The 19,507-nt window shown below is 33.8% G+C and overlaps 1 protein-coding gene across 7 annotated transcripts in view; it reads left to right on the forward strand.

Moving 5' to 3' along the window:
* HELZ (helicase with zinc finger) overlaps positions 1–19,507 on the forward strand; it is a 137,644-nt gene that overhangs the window by 46,683 nt on the left and 71,454 nt on the right. For all 7 annotated transcript variants that reach the window (XM_054573059.1, XM_054573058.1, XM_054573063.1 and 4 more), the window contains 5 exons: positions 325–432; positions 1,496–1,793; positions 7,741–8,008; positions 14,159–14,492; positions 15,316–15,446. In XM_054573059.1, coding sequence (XP_054429034.1) covers positions 325–432; positions 1,496–1,793; positions 7,741–8,008; positions 14,159–14,492; positions 15,316–15,446 — 1,139 coding nt within the window. The remainder of the gene's footprint in view (positions 1–324; positions 433–1,495; positions 1,794–7,740; positions 8,009–14,158; positions 14,493–15,315; positions 15,447–19,507) is intronic.

Raw genomic sequence — 19,507 nt, forward strand, 5'->3', positions numbered from 1 at the left:
AAGTGTTTTTAGTAGCAAAAGTAGAGCAATTTGCTAAATAAAGAGTAAACTAAGCCATTTCTTTGGAGATTTGCAGGCACTATATTAATTTATTTTCATTCAGGGAGTGTTTACTGCCATTTTATTATTGAGTAGTTTCTTAATGTCTCTTATTTTACCGTTATTATGTTTTGTTATACAAATAACTGCAAATTAATGTATAAGATATCTTGCTTTGTAAACAGTTCCATCACATCTTACTGTTGAAATTTATTTACTATGCCAGAAGTTTTGTATGTGCTTTTAGGAATGAAAATGTAACATTGGTTGCTCTCTGATTTTCAGCTTAGTGAATGTATAGAAGGAGTAAAAGTAGAGCATAATCCTGATTTGACGGTTACTGTCAACACCAAAAAGTCTCACCAGACATGGACCTTTGCTCTTACCTGTAAGGTATGAATTTTGTGCTACTTAAAGAAAGTAAATTTTTTCCAGTTTTCTTAAAGCTTTTTTGGACCTTTAAATCTCTGTGTTAAAAGACCATTGAGGATGTTTTAATCTAAATACATTTTAATGTAGGTTTTCTATATTGGGCTAAAGTGTACTTCTGTATTTTGATCATTAAAGGTACAATTTTTTTTAAAGATTTTGAGATACAATTTTTGTAGATGTTTAGATGCTTGCTTGCTTATTTATTTATTTGGTAAAGAGGTCTTCAAGATGTTGTCTTCCAAATTTGAAACACAGGATGGGGTTCATGGCTTATAATTATTTAAAAGTGGAATTGTTTAATCTGTCAGTGCTAAGATTTTTAAACAGTGATGACTTGCTTTTATATTTGATGAAATCATAAATTCTGTAATAATGAGGTTTTAATATTAGACATTTGGCAGTACTTCCCATCTTGAGTTATAATATTCAAAGTTTAAGAATGAAGCAACGTAAAAATTTCTGTGAATATATACAGTGGAAAAGCTTTGTGTACTTTTTTGGTGGTGTTCCTTCCACTGTACCATCTGCATATTGGGATGAAAAATCTGGAAACTTTAGCTTCAGCCTTGAACCCAATCCAGTACTTTCAGGGGTAACTGCCTGTCTGTGAAAAGAATTCCTGCTTGAGGCTAGATAAAACGTTTTTAGGCCAAGGGTACGTATGGAAAGTTGGAGGTCGTGGTCATACAAGGTGATAGCCTTTGCCACAGTGAAAGGTGAATGAACATATCACAGAAAGAGCAGGGGAGCTAGTGACATAGCATAAATATATCACTTAAAAAAATTTCAGTTTTATTGAGGTATAATTGACATCATAAATATGTCATTTTAACAACAGATTTTTTTTAACCGTTCTGATTTTTTTTCTTAAATGGCTTATGAACACAATTTGTATTTTTAACATAGTATCTTAGAGGCATGGGAGAGTAAAAGTCCCTTATGGAAATATTTTCATTAAAGAGCCCAATTACAATTGGATTTTTCACCCCCTTGTACTCAATGAATTATTTTAACTTCCTTGTAGCCTGCAAGAATGCTGTATCGTGTAGCATTGCTTTATGATGCTCATCGTCCTCATTTTAGTATCATTGCAATATCTGCCGGAGATAGTACTACCCAGGTATCACAAGAAGTCCCAGAAAACTGTCAAGAATGGATAGGAGGAAAGATGGCCCAAAATGGATTAGATCATTACGTGTATAAAGTCGGGATAGCATTTAACACAGAAATATTTGGAACTTTTCGCCAAACCATAGTTTTCGACTTTGGATTGGAACCAGTACTCATGCAAAGAGTAATGATTGATGCAGCTTCTACAGAAGGTAATATTTAGACTTTTTTCCCCTGATACGGTGTATTAGAAGGCACTATCATAGCAAAATTGAAAGATCTGTATTGGCCCCTATATGTTCCATGGATAGGTAGGGCATAATAAAGAAAAAAAATCCCAAGTTAATCGACTCATTTACTGTATAATAGGATTAGAATGGTTCACTTTCTCTTCATACAGTCATCAGGCAAAGCGCATTTTGAGATTCCCCAGACTTGTATGAGTAGATGATCAGGTCTGTTTTGGTCTACCACCTAAGTTCATTTTTAAAGTAAGATGATTTTAGCACAGTAGAACCTTGTTAATATTAGTTTGGGTAGAATATCATTTTAATGGTAATTGTGAGTACACCTACAGTATCTACTTCCATGTCTGCCTGACTGTCCAAATAATGTCGATGGTATTAGTGCATTATCTCTGAGTGAAAAGTCCTAAATATAAGCTTTCGTAAGTTGGTTTTGTACATTCCCTGGTATAAAGGAGACCCAGGAGCTTTTAATAGAATCTTCTCTGTGTCCTTGGGAAGAAGTCCCTTGTTTCAGCATGTAAGCACCTGTAGAGGATGATGAGTTTCCTTGTATGTTGTTGTATTGCTGCATATCCCTAAATTTTATGCAAAGATCCAAAGGGACAAGGAAAGGCCATGTTAGCCTACATTTCTTTGGCTTTTGGTTGGATTTATAGGTACTTTATTTTACTTAATGAACACCACGTATTTAGCAAACATTTCATATGGTAGAGCTGTATGATACTTGCTTTTGGATTGACTATAAGTCACCACATTGGGGAGGATGTTTTTTCCTTTGTACCACACTGTCCCTTTTATAAGAACCAAAAGTTGTTTTTTTTCATGAGCAAGTGCTAGGATTTAATTTTTTGAACATAGTATACAGGTGGGACTGGTTCTTTCTCCTTTTTTACTTGAGCTGCTGGTTAGATTAAAGCAACATTTGTGTCCAAATTGAACAACTATGCATGACTTTCTTGTATGTATGCTAATATTATTCCCCAGACTTCATTTTACTCTCATTTCTCACTTTGACTTCTTTTACTTGTTTTTATTCCGTTGTATTGTTTTTGTCATCTTAGTACTCTTTGAAATCAAAATGTTATTTCTTATAACCAAATAGATATGAAAATGGACAAAATGATAATATTTGGTTTATATTTACCAATATAATTGTTTTTCTGTAAAGGGCCAGTTACTAAATACTTTATGTTGCAGGGCAGATGATTTCTGTCACAATTACTCAGCTTTGTATTGTAGTGACAAAGCAACCATAGACAATATGTAAGTGAATGGTCATGACTGTTCCAATAAAACCTTGTTTTCAAAAACAGCAGTAGACTGGATTTGTCTTGCATGCCATGGTTTGCCTATTCCTGTACTATTAAGTCACTTTTAGAAACTATGATTTAAGACAACTTGAAAGCAACCTTTTTTAGTCATAAGGAGATTTAAATCATAAAGAGAGACCAATATGCATCCCCTCCTCAAATAAAACTCTGAAAAGATGTTTTGGCTTACATGTGGGTTTTGTTTTAAAAGTTTGCTTTTAGATTGATGGATTATAACTCATGACTCATACCCCATAAAAATAACGTGTGCAGTCAAGAATCTGTACTAGTCAATAGAAGGCTATTTAATAATATAAAATGTTAAATGTGTGCAATAAAAAAGAGCAAATGATACTGTTAAAATAGATGATAGTAAGAGATAATAAGAGAAAATAGTAATGAAGAGGATTTTAGGGCACCCTCATTGACCTGAGAGATGTTATTTGGCTACTTTTCCTCAGATATGTTCTACTTTTCTAGTTGGGAAAAAAGAGTAGTGAACAGACTTCATAGTCAAGTAGAATTGGATTTGCAACCTGATTTTCTCTTTATTACTTTTGTGACCATGGGCAGAGTACTTAACATCTCTGAGCTTCATGTGGAAACATCTGTAAATGGGGCTAGTAATATCTACCTCAGAGAATTGTTGTGAGAACTAGAAATAAACCTTGCATAATATCTGGCACGTAGCAGGCATTTAGTAAATTGTAGCTATTATTTTTATCATTAGCCATGATTAGGATAATTTCTGGCTTACAAACAGAATGAAGAAAGGAGGGAGAGAGGAGGAGGAATTTTTTTTTTTTTTTTTTTAAATTAGGACTGAGTCTAGTGCTAGCAGAGGGGCTAAAAAGCAGAGATGAAGAACCAAGTCATTAAGGCCACAGTGCAATATAGGGAATGGAAGAGAAGTTGTCCAAAATGCCTGACAAGAGTCTCATTTCTGATGTTTCTAATAGACCAGTTTGAAAACATAATACATTTTATATTTCATTCAGATATGGTAGAGGGAATTAATGTAGACAAGGATAACCCCCCATTTGGAACCAATACTGTGCCCTGCTCCTTTTTTATAATACTCTATGTCTTATATTAAGTGACCTCTTTGCAGTTTAATATATTTGCTTATTTTTTTAAACAAGGTTTTACTTTTATGTAGTTACATTATAGAAAATAATTGAAAAAAGTTAAGCATTTTCTTGAACTAATTTGGATATGTTAAAACAGTTTTACATAGTGAAATTTGCTTTTCAAGGACAGAGGAAAAATAAATACTACAAGAGAACAATAGAAAATGTGCAAAATATATTTTATGATATGAGATTTTAACATTATAAAAGGAAAACTTAAATCTAGGTTTAGGCAAGCTAGATGACATTTGGTTGGTTACTTTCTCATTACTTAAATTACCTGACCTGTTGTGCTAATTTTTAATTCTATGTCAGATATTTCTATGCTCTAAAAATCGATGTCATTAAATATCTTGATGTTTTTGTTAAGTCCTTAAATTTTGTATTGTGCAACTATATTTGTTTCAGTGTGACCGTGTCCAGAGTCCCAACAGAATTTTGGAGGAATGAAAGTAGGATATAAACAATATTTGTTTCCTGTACTTATCTTAGTACTAGTTAGTGTTTTCTGACTGTTAGAGTGATCGTGAGCAAAAAAATTGAGGGCGAAAGATTGTTTATGTGAAAGCACAACTTTATAAAACATTCTGAAATAATGAAAATGTAAAATATGAGCTTCCCATTTTTGTATTTTCGTGGAATATTTGTGTGGATATCATTCAGAGACATGAGAGCAATGAGAACAAGAGAACTTCTTTGTTAAATTGGTGACAGTATAACCGACAATCTGGCTCATTCCACCTCCAGCCTCAGCCAGTTCATTATTTGATCTTTGTTGGCCTGGAATTAGGAGAAAAGTGTTATTCCATGTACAAGTTGGCCTAATGCACGTGGGAATAGGGGAATTAAGTTAGGTCTGGCGCGTTATCATGTTTCCATATAGTTTTGATAACATTATGAATTATTTCACATATAATTTGGTTTATACACAAACACACACAAAATGTGGTGATGGTGTGAAACTAGAATTTGAATAGGAAATATCTTTATCACTTCTTCTACTTGATTGTTTAAACTTTTATCCTTAAATTTCTGCTGGGAATATGTATTTCTCTTTGGACCATGGTGGATCATCTATTAGCTCAATGTTTCTACAACTGTGTTCCATAGAAATTAATAGGTGTTATACACATTAATAATAAAGTGTTACATGTTCAGACACATTTTGGAAATGGTGCATGCCTTATTTACCTCTTAGAGATTCACAGTGCAACTCAGTAATTAAAGGCTCAATGTCTGTCAGACTGATTTGATCATGGAACCTAGTTACATTAGTATATTATCCTTGAAATAAAATCAAGTTACATAGCAGACATTTGTAATTTATTATTCGTTATTGAACTAAAAAGCCTACTTACTTTAGGTAGTTCAGGTTTAAATTGGGAAAAAACACCACAGGTATTTTTATTTTTTATACAAAGCTTTCAGACCTTTTTGTTTTTGCAGGTCATGAATGAATTTGGCAATCCTGCAAACTGTTTGGGAAACATGTATAACTTTAACTTAGTTTTGTTCAATTTTTTCCCTTGTTGGTGCCATTCAGATTCTAAAAAATGTTTTTGGACTGAAGATGTGCCTCTCAAAATTAACTTACAAAAGGAGGAAGTTAATGACTTTTCCCCTTGCTTAGAAAACAAATTGCATTATAATACTTTATAACCACAACTTTGGTTGATGGAAAATTTTTGCTTGGCCAAATTGATTTGGAATTCTGCTTTGAATACCTGAAAGCTACATGTTGAAAATGAATTCTTATATTTAAGTTTGGAAATTTGATATTATACATTTCTCTACTTTGAGTCTAGCAGTGTATATTAACACTAACATTAAAATTTAGTATGTCTTATGACTTAAAAATTATCTCCAGCTGCCAAAGTAGTTGGTAAATTAAGGGCATGTTATTTATATATATATGAAATATATATTTTGTATATTATATACTGTATTCTTAAAGTAAGCTAGAGGAAAGAAAATGTTAGGAAAATCATGAAGAAGAGAAGATAAATTTATAGTATTTATTGAAAAAAAAATCTGTGTGTAAGTGGATCTATACCATTCAAACCTTTGTTCAGGGTCAGCTATACTTGCGAAGCTATTGCAAAAACAGACCATCATTGTCTCATCAAGAGTATTTTAAAAATGCAAAATTTTAATGAGCAGACCATCTTTAGAGCTTGATGATTGTAGTTATATTTATGTTGCCATTGAGAAATGATGAAATTGGCATGTAATAAAAATACCTTTTCAAGGAGCAAAGGTTAGAAACTAGGGCAACTACTTTTTTTTCTTGTTACTTCATTTTTACCTTTAAATTAAGGCCTTTACATCTTAATCTTTCTTAAGATATTAGGATAAGCTGTTTTCTAATATTGAGAAATTTCTTTTGGTGGATGGCTATATGTTTATAATTTATATTTAACATTTAATGTAGCAAAAACATAGAGCAAAACATGCCTATTGTGCATTTATGCTCTCATTTCAAAGATAGCACAGGATCACTTGTCTTTGTACTTTGGAAGCTAACTGATTTCTGTTTAAACTTTATTTTTTCTTTAAATTTTAACTTGAGATGTGAAATCATCTTTTCAATTACATTATGTGAAAACTGGATCTTGGCCTGATTAGACAGTGAAGCAACTTTTTTTCCTTTTGTTTAAGTTTCATATTCATAGATCTGTGTGTGTTCCACCAACAAAAATGTAGTACGCACTGCAGGCAGCGTGGGGCTGCCCAGTGCGCAGAATTTACGTTCCGACATCTTCCACCCTGGGCTGGTATTCTACATTTTTTCCCAGAGACGTCAGACTTGAACAGTCATTCATTTTGACAGTGTGTCCTACTTACAATATAATTCAATGGAGGCTAAACTGGCTTTTTTTTTTTTTTTAATGGCATTTGAATGGTACATCATATTGCATTTTGATGTGGAATTAGCAGTGTTTTCCATGAATATTTTCTAAAAAAGTTTTGCTTGTTTTAAGTTGACTTTCAGTTTCACTGTGCTTTGCCACACAAGAAAAGATCTAACCTTTCACAATTTTCTGCTCCTCTCTTTCTGTAATGGGACAGGTATTAGTAGGAGGAGGAGAAAAGTGACTGTCACCTGATAGATTTTTGTCTTATGAGGAATTAATTGTATCTTTTTTCTGCAGATCAGATTTCTCTTGATTGAGAATTAAGTTCTAAATGTTAAATCCATATTTTTGAACTGTTAATAATGATTTCTGGTATGTCCTAGCCTGATGTAAAAAAAGATGTTTTTTATATGGATTCCACTTTGTTACTTTGTTAAGCTACATAAAAAGTATTTCTGACATGGGGACAATACTCTGTCAAAGGGGTTTTTATATTGTTCTGTTTTTAAGAATTTTAGCTTTAGCATATAAAATGCTCTTACCAAAATGTACAATGCATTATTTGAGAATTTTAATGTTGTGTTCTTTTATAAATGTGTTTTCTGTTTCTACCTAGATCTTGAATACCTGTTGCATGCAAAACAACAGCTAATAACCACAGCTAAGCGCTGGGATTCTTCTTCTAAGACTATTATAGATTTTGAACCTAATGAAACTACTGATTTGGAGAAGAGCCTTCTTATCAGATACCAAATTCCTCTCTCTGCTGACCAGCTATTTACCCAGTCTGTTTTAGACAAATCACTGACCAAGACCAACTATCAGTCACGGTTGCATGACCTTCTTTATATTGAGGAGATAGCCCAGTATAAAGAAGTTAGCAAGTAAGTTACCTTAGAAACACTTTTTTCTTTTTTCTTTTTTCTTTTCTTTTCTTTTCTTTTCTTTTCTTTTCTTTTCTTTTCTTTTCTTTTCTTTTCTTTTCTTTTCTTTTTTCTTTTTTTTGGTTAGCCTCCCCTTTGGATGTTATCTTTCGGTTTGCAGGCCAGTGCTCAGTCCACTGAGCCACACCAGCCAGGGCTGGATGGTATCTTTCATTTTGAAAATGGAGGTGTTCCTCTGTGAAGACAGGTAGTAAAATGGTTGTTATTCAGTGACTGTTATTCAGTAGCTGTATGTGAGCTTCTTAAGGCAAGAACTGTGTCTTGCTCATCTTTGCAGCCCTAGTGTTTAGTACATAGCCATTTCTACAAGACTCTGCCAGGTGCTGGGAGTATAAACATGTGGCCCCTGCTCTTCAGGAGGTTTCTGTTCATGGTAGTCAGAGCAAGCACTCAGTGAACATTTGTTTAATAAATGTACAAAGACTGAAAGATACCACATATTTTGAAAAGTAATTTTAAGAATGAAACAATTTAAATCTTCAGGAAAACTATTTGATAATAATAAAATACATTTTAGCATTTTATAAATGCTTTAACACATTTTACATTTTATTCATATCCCACAGGTTAAGGCTAAGTGTTAAAATAAAAAATTTATTTGAATCATTACAGGAAAAGTAATCTGAGAAATGAAAGTTTGAGCAAAGGAGGATGTTAATGAGATAGTTGTTATACTTGGTAGTAGCATTCTGCTTTTTAATAAAATGGAACTAGCCTTAAAAATTGAACACATTTTTATAAGTAGTTTTCCCTTTAATTACAGCCTAACCAACATATTTTTCTTTCCTAAGGTGCCTTATTGGTACCTTTTCATTAGTATTATTAATAGATATTGAATACTCATTGAGGGATATATTCAGAAAAGGAAAAGTGAAAATTTACGAGTAATTTGTGTTACTCTATGTATAGAGTAAATATGATTTAGCTTTTGGAAAGTATTTTATTCAAATTAAATATATGTAAGATTTACAAAGTCAGATAGAATGTCATAGCTTTCATTACTCTAAGACTTTAAATTGTGGCCTATTGATGGTCTTTTAAAAGACTTACCGAGTGTGTCTACAGACAGTTCTAATGAAATGGTCAGTTATTAAATAACAAGGATGGTGGTTTGTATCATGTGCATTATTCATATTATTAATGTGCATGTATTTTATTTGTAGTGGTTTCTTTTTCCTTGTGAAAGAACGCTCTGTCATTAGTAACTGGGGTGAAACAGAGCTTAAAAGCTTAGAAGACTAAGGTCAATAAGCTTATGGATTTTGTTTTTAAAATAGTATTTTAAGTAGAAATTTGAGTGAAAAAAGAATAAACCCTATAAATTTGTGGAAGTCAGATTCTGATCAAGAAATTAAGTGGATGGAAATTCACTCCAAGAGCACCCTGGAAAGGCTTCTAAAGCCGTAAGAGGGGCTTAAAAATACCTGCAATATGAAATGAGCGCAGGTGGCCAACTAGGTTGGTGTACTTCTGGAGGGCTATTTGCCGTTTGTATTAAGGGTCTTTAGAAGGGTGAACCTTTTGGTATATTAATTCTACTTAGGAGGAGCCATCCTGAAGAAACGATCGGAAGTGAAGATAAGATGCCTGTACACAAGTGTCTTTCAAAGAGTAGTGAAGAATAAGTTAGGTAAATTATGATATAGCTACATTGAGATTGTGTTCTTGAAGTTTTTTTAAAACAGTGAAGATTGTCATGATAAAATATTAAGGGGAAAGTATGCTAGTTATGAAACCTTTTGTACTGCATATAAGATAGACACATATATATGAATGTATTTGTATGTAAAATATTGGAAAGAGTTAAAGTGATTTTTATGTTCTAATATGTAGTTTTCTCTGTTTTTCAAATGGTCTACAATGGCCATGTATTACTATTATAATAAGGAAAACACAAACAAAGAGAAAGGAAACTAACACATCATTGCATTACTTGATGAACATCGTGTATTATCCTTAGACATGAAAAAGAAAGATTGTGGTAAGACAGAATGTAGAAGGTGTGGTAAGATAGAGCCGTCTTTTTATAGGAGCATCTGAGCTTTTTCTCTCTATTTTTCATCTCTAAAATTAGATCATAGTTATTGACTCAAATAGAGATATTTACAAATTGAATATAAATTTGTAGGATAACTTTTGATGTGTTATATACAGTAGAACCTACTTTTGCCCCACCCTGTATGCTAACTACACAAGAGTTTTAAAGAATCTTAAAGATAGAAATGAGAATTTTTAGCTACATGTCTAAAGAGACAAGTAGATAGTTAACTGTGTCAGAGAATTCTGGAAAATTTCCAGTGATTCTCTCACCCAAAGGCAACCCTGGATGTGAAGGCTAGTAAATTATGCTTCTGAATTTGGCAGGCTTGTAAAATTGAGTGAAGTTCATACAGATTTGGTGCACATATAAAGAAGCAGATCCTATTAATTGTTAGATAGAGCTCCCTCTGAGAATAACTAGGTAAAGTTCTCAGAGGGGATCTGTAAGCAGGTAGACGACAAATACATAAATTGTAAGGATTTTCAAAAGTCTTTGATAAAGTTTCATGTATTGCTTAAAAAACAGATTATTTTTTGTTTTCTCCTTTACCCTTTAAAATTGATATTTGTATGCATTTTAATGTTGCCTTGAACTTACCTCACATTTGATTAATTCTTCAAGCACAAATACCATAACTGAGATATATCTTAAAAAACGGATTTTGGGAAGGTCCATATGCAGCTAGTAAACTAGTGCTCTAGTTTAGGGATCAGCAGACTTTTTCTGGAAAGGGCCAGTGAGTAAATATTTCAGGCTTTCTGGACTCCATACAGTCTTTGTCGCATATTTTGTGTGTTTTGTTTTTTTGTTTTCCTAAAAATCACTCTTAGTCAAGGGCTCTACAAAACAGGTTTGAAGGTTAGATTTGGCCCTTGGGCCATGCTCTTCTGAGTCTGATTAGGTGATGTTGCTTATCTCTTCAAGCAATAGCAGTCATCAAAGCAAAATCAAGCCACCTTTAGAATGATGAAGAATGTTTTGTTGTGGGTTGAGACCCATTTTAAAACCATAAGACAATGGTATGGGTGAGTGGACTTGTTCCTCGAAGTGAGTTGGATGTGTAGTGACAGTAGTAATGTGTTCTCTGTGCACTGAAATATGCCTCTTTGAGACTTTGTAGTCAGTCCTACCGCATGACTGATAGGATATTTCCCAAGGTCCGGAGAGCAGTTTGAGCAGAGTATTACGAATCATGGAAGGAGTACCAAGGGAGGTCTTACAGGCTTCTTACATTTTAATTATAAGGGTTGGGCTGTATTTTTACCTGGTCATCTTAGCATTCCTTTCTTAAAAATAGAATGAATGAAGCCCCTCAAGATTAGACAAAATATATTTTACCTTAAGGCTACAGTTAGTAACTAAGTTTATCTCTTTTTAAGAAAGAGGTGGTATTTCAAAGCAGTCTAGAAATTAAGGTTTCTTTTCAGTTAAGTTTTGCTGTGAGATGTGTGGAGGTGGTAAGGATAATATTGCATTAAGTTTTAGAAAATGCTTCTGAGGTCTTTCAGAGATTTTTTAAAACTGCAGTTGGCCTCAAATACATATTGACACGCATTCTATCTTGAAGTAAAATCTATTTCATTCTAAGATACACATTTCAAAAGAAATTGACTTGGGCTGAAGCTATTGTGCCCATTAAACCGTGTAGTGGCATGCTTAATCAGGTTGTTGTGGCCTCTCAGTGCTAACAGCTGGCAGGACAGGCTGTTAAGGATACACATTTCATTGTTAAGGTGGTGACGCCGCTATCGGTTATACCTTGGTTGTGTTTCGGTGCCTTAGTAAAACCAGGGTTTGGCTTATTACCTTGGTCGATTTTTGTTTTGTTGTTCATTTAATCAGAAATTATATGAAGTGAAATTCACTATGTAGCTTTGAAATTTTTTAAAAGTTATACTCAAGATCGATAGAGCCATATTTCTTTTAGCTTGAAGTGTGGTTTTAAATTGGTTGGAAATTTAGCTGGCTACCGGTCTACCATTTCCCAAAGGGTCAGGAATTCTATAGGCTTTAATGGTGATTTCAAATATGGCATGCAACAATGGAAAGATGGTTTTCATTCTTATTAAGAATTATCTTTGTTAATTGTAGGATGTATTTTCTATTTTTGGTATTTCTTTGTTACTAAATCTTAAAAATACATACTGTTTTAAGTACTTAAAGCTTACTAATGTAATTTAGTTTTAGCCTATTAATCTTTTAGAAAACATTTAGTAGCTGTTGCTTCTAGAAAGTCTATACTGTCTACATCTTGAATATATAATAAATCTTCTATGGGAAAACTATATTACTCAGTACTTTTATTTTCTAGTGACTCTACCCAAAGAGAGTTTTGTTGCAAGACACAAGTAAATGTCATAAGAGGATTCTCTTATTGCTTTAAAACTGTGACATTAATTTTGTATGCCTGCTAAATTGTGATCAGGTGTTTTGGGATGGCAAATTCTAAAATAAATATAACAGTAAAACTTTAATACAAATATATTGTCCAAGTTAGTTGAGAAAATATTACAGGATTTCACAAATTTGTTGAATAATATAAAGCAGTTGAAATGAGAATATGGTGCCTGTAAAAAATTCAGATTATTATAAATATGTAAAATTACTTAATGCACAAAATTTACTCAGTATTCAAAGTGTTAGGTTCTAGGCTAGTTACTGCTAAGCAAACATATTTTCTTGTTTCCGAAAGGTTTGTAATCCAGTAAGGGAGACAGATCTATTAAAGTTTTCTTTCTTAAGAATTTATGACATTCTTGACATCATGTATACAAAGATGATCTGAAAAGAAAACAATTCATTAGTACCATTAAAATGTATCCTTTTCCTGCTCTGGCCAGGACTCAGCTGGTTGGAGTGTTGTCCCATACACCCAAAGATTCAGGGCACATACTTAAGTTTCTGGTTTGATCCCTGGTTGGGGCACGTACGGGAGGTGTATCTGGTCTATGTTTCTCTCTCACATTGATGTCTCTCTCTCTCTCTCCTCCTCTCACCCCTTCCCCCTTCCTTCCTCTCTAAAATTAGTAAACTTATCCTTGGGTGAGGATTTTTTTTAAAAAGTAGCCTTTTCTACAAGTGGATATATAGATTTTAAAACAACTTAGTATTTTCATTCAAATATGTTTACTACCTCTGACCTGCCCTTAAATAGAAAGGTCATGAGTTCAATTCCCTGTCAGGGCACGTGCCCAAGTTGGGGGTTCATTCCCTGGTTGGGGTGCATAGGAGAGGGCAACCGGGTGGATATCTCTTTCTCTCTCTCTCTAAAAGCAATGGAAGAAATGTCCTAGAGCGAGGATAAAAAAAATGTTTAAAGCTTCCAAGAGAAAATACAAAGTGTTCTCATTCTTACCACGTTGTCTTCTGTCTTAGCACCATTTTACAGTGCCAAAGGAGAAGAGCTGTCAGTTTAGATTAGTTTCTTTGACTTCATATTATGTGAGTGTATGTAAATTAATCTTGATTCTCTGTGCTTCTTTCATGCACATATTCTCTTTACTTCTGCATGAGATCTGCCTTGATGTAGCCATAAATGGAACTTTATTTTGGATGCTATTCATTAACGATATTGAAAGAGAAATTTTATGGTTAGAATTTTTTTTTGTAAAATCTACTTGGAGAACATCAGTTTAATAAGAGTCCATTGTAGTTTTAATGCAGTGCATTTCCTTCTAGTTCTAGTTGATTGTAAAATCTTATTTTTCCCAATGGTGTGGCCAAACACTTTCATACTAATTATAGGCTATATTTCATTTTATTAAAAAAATCATACTTGGCATCATTTTAAATGCTCATACTTTTAAAAGTATGTGTATTTTTCAATACAGTTTAGTATGTGTCTTGTTACTGAATGGGAGTTTTGTTTTTGTCCAGCTTGGATTAAAGGCAGACAGATAGTACATAGTTTATAGCTCAGTGGAGTGGAATTGATAATGAAGTTTTTATTTTTTGTATGTTTATATTTGATTTATTATTTTGTTTTACTCTTCTAGTACTCAAGTTTTTTTATGTAAAATATTCAAGCTCACTTTCTACTTCTGATTTAGGTTCAACCTTAAGGTGCAGTTGCAGATTCTAGCAAGCTTCATGCTCACTGGAGTTTCTGGAGGTGCAAAGTATGCTCAGAATGGACAACTTTTTGGTCGCTTTAAGCTTACTGAAACACTTTCTGAAGATACTTTGGCTGGACGGCTGGTGATGACCAAAGTCAATGCTGTTTATTTATTACCAGTCCCTAAAGAGAAGTTAGTACAGACCCAGGGAACCAAAGAGAAGGTTTATGAAGCTACTATTGAAGAAAAAACAAAAGAATATATATTTTTAAGGATATCCAGGGAATGCTGTGAAGAACTCAGTCTTCGGCCTGATTATGACACACAGGTATGTTTTGAAAGTGTGGCAACCGTCTCCTTATCAGCTGACGCTCTTCTGGTTTGGTTTTCCTTCTTCTGACATACCCCCTAAGTGTTAAACTGATGGGTGGGGAATTGAACCTTAGGTAACTTTCAGAGAAAATAGATTCTCTTTAATGTAAGTAACAGCTGAAATGTTCCAGTTTTATACAAAGTCATAAAGAACAGCTTCTTCATGGCTATGGAAGCTATGGAAGAACAGATTAAAAGAAACTAAGTTACATCCTGGGACAGTTCTCATCTAAAGTTGTATCTGTTCCTGTTCTCTTTGTGGATTCTCAGGTGAACTGTGTATTCAGTCTGCCATACTTAACTGGGAAGCTAATAGTTTTTCTTTTTAACCATGAAATGGTGACTATTATTTATTCATAGTAAATCGATAGTATCTTAGGGTTGGTTTTTATCACTCGAGAGATATTTCACAGATGTTCTACTGCTTCTATGAAATGTATTCTTCATAAGAATGGTATAATCAGATAACTTTTATCTAGAGATTAATTTGCAAGTGCCTCAGTTTCTTTAGGTATAAAATCACGTTAATAATAGTATATACATCATTGGTGCTGTTAAATGAGATAATCTATGTAAAGTGTTCATTATAGTGCCTGATGCTAAATAAACTAAGCAGATATTAGCTATGATAATTATTATTAGAATATAATTGTACTGTAAAAGAATTTCTAAACTTGGTCTTCCTTAAAAGATTGTCTCCACAGAGTCTCCTAGTGAGCTGCAAGTGTTGATATTTACTTTAATGCTTTAAAAACATTTGTTTTTATCTTGTATTTCAGGTTGAACTTCAGTTTCAATTAAATCGATTACCCCTCTGTGAAATGCATTATGCGCTAGACAGGATCAAGGACAATGGGATTTTATTTCCAGACATCACTATGACTCCAACCATACCTTGGAGTCCCAACAGGTACAAAAAAGAGATACCTCATTAAAGGAAGATATGTTATATTAAATGAGTGTAGCACATAACTCAGGCATGCTTTTGTAAGAAAGTTGCTCTCTGTTCTTCAGGAGACATTTTATTAGTTGAGAAATGAGAGTAAGAACCCTTAGAATGAAATATTTGAGGTTCTTCATCTATTTACTTTTCTTTAGAGTCTAAATGAATTCTCTTGCTTTTCTCAACAGCCTTAAGTTGATAGGATGTCAAGCAATTTAGGAATATTTCAAAGTAGAAGTTGAATGGGGAAATTAGGGCCTTTCTACAGTGTTTCAAATAGTTAATTTCAAGTAACTTTTTTGGGTTTTTTTTAACCTTTTATAATTTCAATTAATCTTTGAATATAGAAGACTTTTTATAGGTTAGCAAAATGGAGAAAGTATCATAAAAGATATCACTTCAGAAACTATTCTTAAGTTAATGGTTGTGTAAATATTTTTCTGCTTAAATTCTGTTTGGCACATCTCTACATAGTATAATTAAATATGATACTTCTGTTTTGTTTCCAGAATAATAGCAGTGATGCCTGCATGGCTAAATCTTTTTTTTCATTCTTGTCACTGGGTTTTATCCTCTCGACCCCTCCCCCTGCTTAGCTCACTCCCATCTTTTTTCTTTTTATAACTCTCAGTTGCTTTATACAATATTAGCTTATTTATTTATCACTCGTGTCAATCAAATCATGGTAGGGTGGCTCTCTTCTGTCTGTGATGGGGGCTCTGGTATCGTCAGTAAGTGGTTTCCAAGGTCTCCCTGAGTGTTGGCATCCAGCTGGCAGAATGAGCCAGAGGATGAATGAGCACAGAGCACCGTGCAGGAAATGTTTATGGGCCAGACCCAGATTTGGCATATATCGCGTCCCCTCACGTATCATTTCTTCTGGTCCTAAAAACAGAACAAGACAAAATATGCCTTCCAGCACCAAATAATTTCTCCCTTGTTTTCACTTACCCTAACTATTCTATCCCCATTTTTCTTTTTCCTGCCAACATTCTTTAGCAGAAATAGTCTACATATTTCCAGTATTCTTTTTTATTCTTTCTGTAATCTGTTTTTCACTTCCTCACTCTCCTGAAAGTAAGCACTGATTTACTCATCGTAGAAATCCAGTAACATCTTCTCAGGTCTCATTTGATTCAGCTTTTCTGCATCTTTCCCTTCTCATTCTTACAGCCTGTGCTTAATTTAGAGCTGGACTATTTCAGTCCCTTCTAATTGGTCTTTTGGTCTTGCTGTCTGTGTCTCTTTTCTCTGGGCCAATTCTCATATTTCTTCCAGAGTGAGTTTGCTAACATAATCATTCATTTCCCTGCTTATACACCTCTGAAGGTTTCTTTTTGACATGTAGATAAAGTTAGAGCAGCCTGATACCAAACTTATTGACAGCAATTGCCAACAGTATCTTCTCAGTTTCTTTTGCTTTTATCCATTTGACACCCTCTTTGTCCTGCTAAATCCTCATGCTCTATTCATACTGAATTGCCCTGAACTTTGTTTAATTTGCCCTATACTTATTTGACACCTTGTCTTCTAAAAAATTACTTGTTTTTTTAAGTTCTGGTAAAACCTGCATAACATAAAACTTACATCTTAATCATTTTTAAGCGTACAGTCCAGCAGTGTTAAGCACACACACATTGTTGTGTGATCAGTCTGCAGAACTTTTTCATCTCGCAGAGCTGAAACTTTATACCCATTAGACTCCACATTTCCCCCTATTTTCTCTGTGAAATAATCTTTGCTCAATATTGATCTATTGAAGGTCTGTCTTTCAAGATTTAGTCCAGTCAAGTACTCTTCTTCAGGTAGATAAATCTTACCCTTTCATTTCACTATTTCAAGAAATATTTATTGAGTGCCTGCTATGTGCTAGGTTCAGTCAGTTTTGTTTTCGAGCATAATTTCTCTCAAATTAATTTCTGTCAACTGTGTACATTTCTACTGTTATCATTAGATTCTGAACTTCTAAAAATTTTTATTACTTTTAAATTTTTCAATTACAGTTGAAAGTCAGTATTACATTAGCTTCAGGTGTACAGCATAGTGGTTAGACATTTATATAACTTATGAAGTGATCTCCCAATAAGTCCAGTGCCCACTGCATGTAAAAATTTTTTTTTAAATCTTTATTGACTTTAGGAAAGGGAGAGATAAACATTTATTTGTTCCAGTTATTTATGCATTCATTGCTTGATTTTTGTATGTGCCCTGACTGGGGGTCGAACCCACAACCTTGGCATATTGGTACAACCCTCTAACCAACTGAACTACCCGGCCAGGGCCCCACTGAGTTTTTTAAAGGAAGAGACCACATCATATTTATCTTTGAGTTTCCAACAGGATTTTGCACATTATTAATATATGACATGTTTAAATATATAAGAATTTCAATTTAAAGAAAAAATTAGGGTTTCAAATGTGAGGCCATGCCAATATTAGGCATTTACTCGATATGCTTGCTTCTGAAAATTATATAGTATTTATCAGTGTATTCAAATACCCCTGACTGCAAGTGTTAATTATAAAGTTAACTAAGAAAACTCCAAGTAGCAGAAAACTTTTAAGAAGGAACAGGTTCCATACCACTCTACTTATAAATAGTAATTGAAATGTATCTGGGTCTGGGAACATACTGAGAAATCATTAGCCATTTAAAATATTTTCTAGAATAAGGTAGAATGTAGATAGATAAATGAAGTTGAGAAATTATTCTTGGGCATGTAGTATGTAAATTAATTGTAACAATGCATTAGAGCAGGAAAAAAAACTTTTTGAATTAATTTGGTTTAGGGAATAAAATATCACTTACTTAGAATAAACTTGAAGAGACTTTATACTGTTTTAAATTGTGAAAATCAGAGATGACTTATCAGCATGTATATTGTACACCTTCTTTCCCTTATTTAGTAGGTGGCACAATAAATAAAGACATTATGTTTTACTTTTTGGCTTTCTATGAATGTTCATCTATCATGACCAGAAACTGTAGAGTGGATCAGCATTATTAAAATTTCTGATCTACTCTGAGGCATTTATTTACATTGAAACAATTGAGAAGTAGAATTAGCTGTATAAATAAAGAAATATTGACATATTTTAGAATTATACTCATAAATCTGTCATCAGCCTCTTAGATTTATACTTATATATCTAGTCTGATGTCTCTTCATAATAAGTTCATTCAAGTCCTCAAATTTGAAAGATTACAGATTGTTTTTAAAACTTTTCTTTGTTTTTTGCAAGTTGTACTGGTCAGGTTGTATCTCATTTCTCTGAAATCCTCAGAAAAATACAATAAGCAGCAAACATTAATTGAGCACTGAACAGCTTGTCGGCATTATCTCATTTGATATTTACAATAATCATCTGATGCAAGTATCAACATTTCTATGTGCAGATAAAGGAACCATGAAGTCAGGTATCAGAATCATAGTAATCAGGTGTTGATACAGGTAACAGTTTACTGACCTAAGTGTGGCTTCAAACATGTAGAGATGGAGGCGCAGAGGCAGGCGGTCCAGGGCTGGTGCAGGGGCTCGGCAGTGCCAACAAGGACCGCCGGTTCCCCTCCTCCCTGCCACGCACAGCATGCTGGGTTCCGCTTGATTCCTGTCGCCTCATGAGTGTAAGATGGCTGCTGCAGTTTTATTTACCATGAGCTCATTTCAGCCAGATAAAGAAGAAGGCAAAGCAACAGAAAATGCTTTTTTCTAGTGAGGCTTTGTTTTTCTTTTATTGGGTATAGAAGCCCTTCTGATGAACTTCCTCCTACATCTTATTAACCAGGCTTGGGTCTCCTGTAGAGGAGGCTGGGAAATGGAGTGTTATAGCTCAATAGAGAAAAGGCAGAAAGGGTACTGTGGGTGATTTGGGGGTGACCATTCCACAGTGCCTGCCACCTGTATTAGACTTGTACTTAGCAGTCACCTAAAGCAACTTCCTTTTTTGTACAAGGTGAAACATTGCCAGGGACTGACAGGATCATGAGCAAATAAGCTGGTTAATGCTTAGCTCTTCAGAGTATAATG

Source organism: Pteronotus mesoamericanus, unplaced genomic scaffold, assembly GCF_021234165.1.
Source record: "Pteronotus mesoamericanus isolate MK-2021 breed Mesoamerican mustached bat unplaced genomic scaffold, CSHL_Meso_final contig_246, whole genome shotgun sequence".
NCBI classification, from domain to species: domain Eukaryota; kingdom Metazoa; phylum Chordata; class Mammalia; order Chiroptera; family Mormoopidae; genus Pteronotus; species Pteronotus mesoamericanus.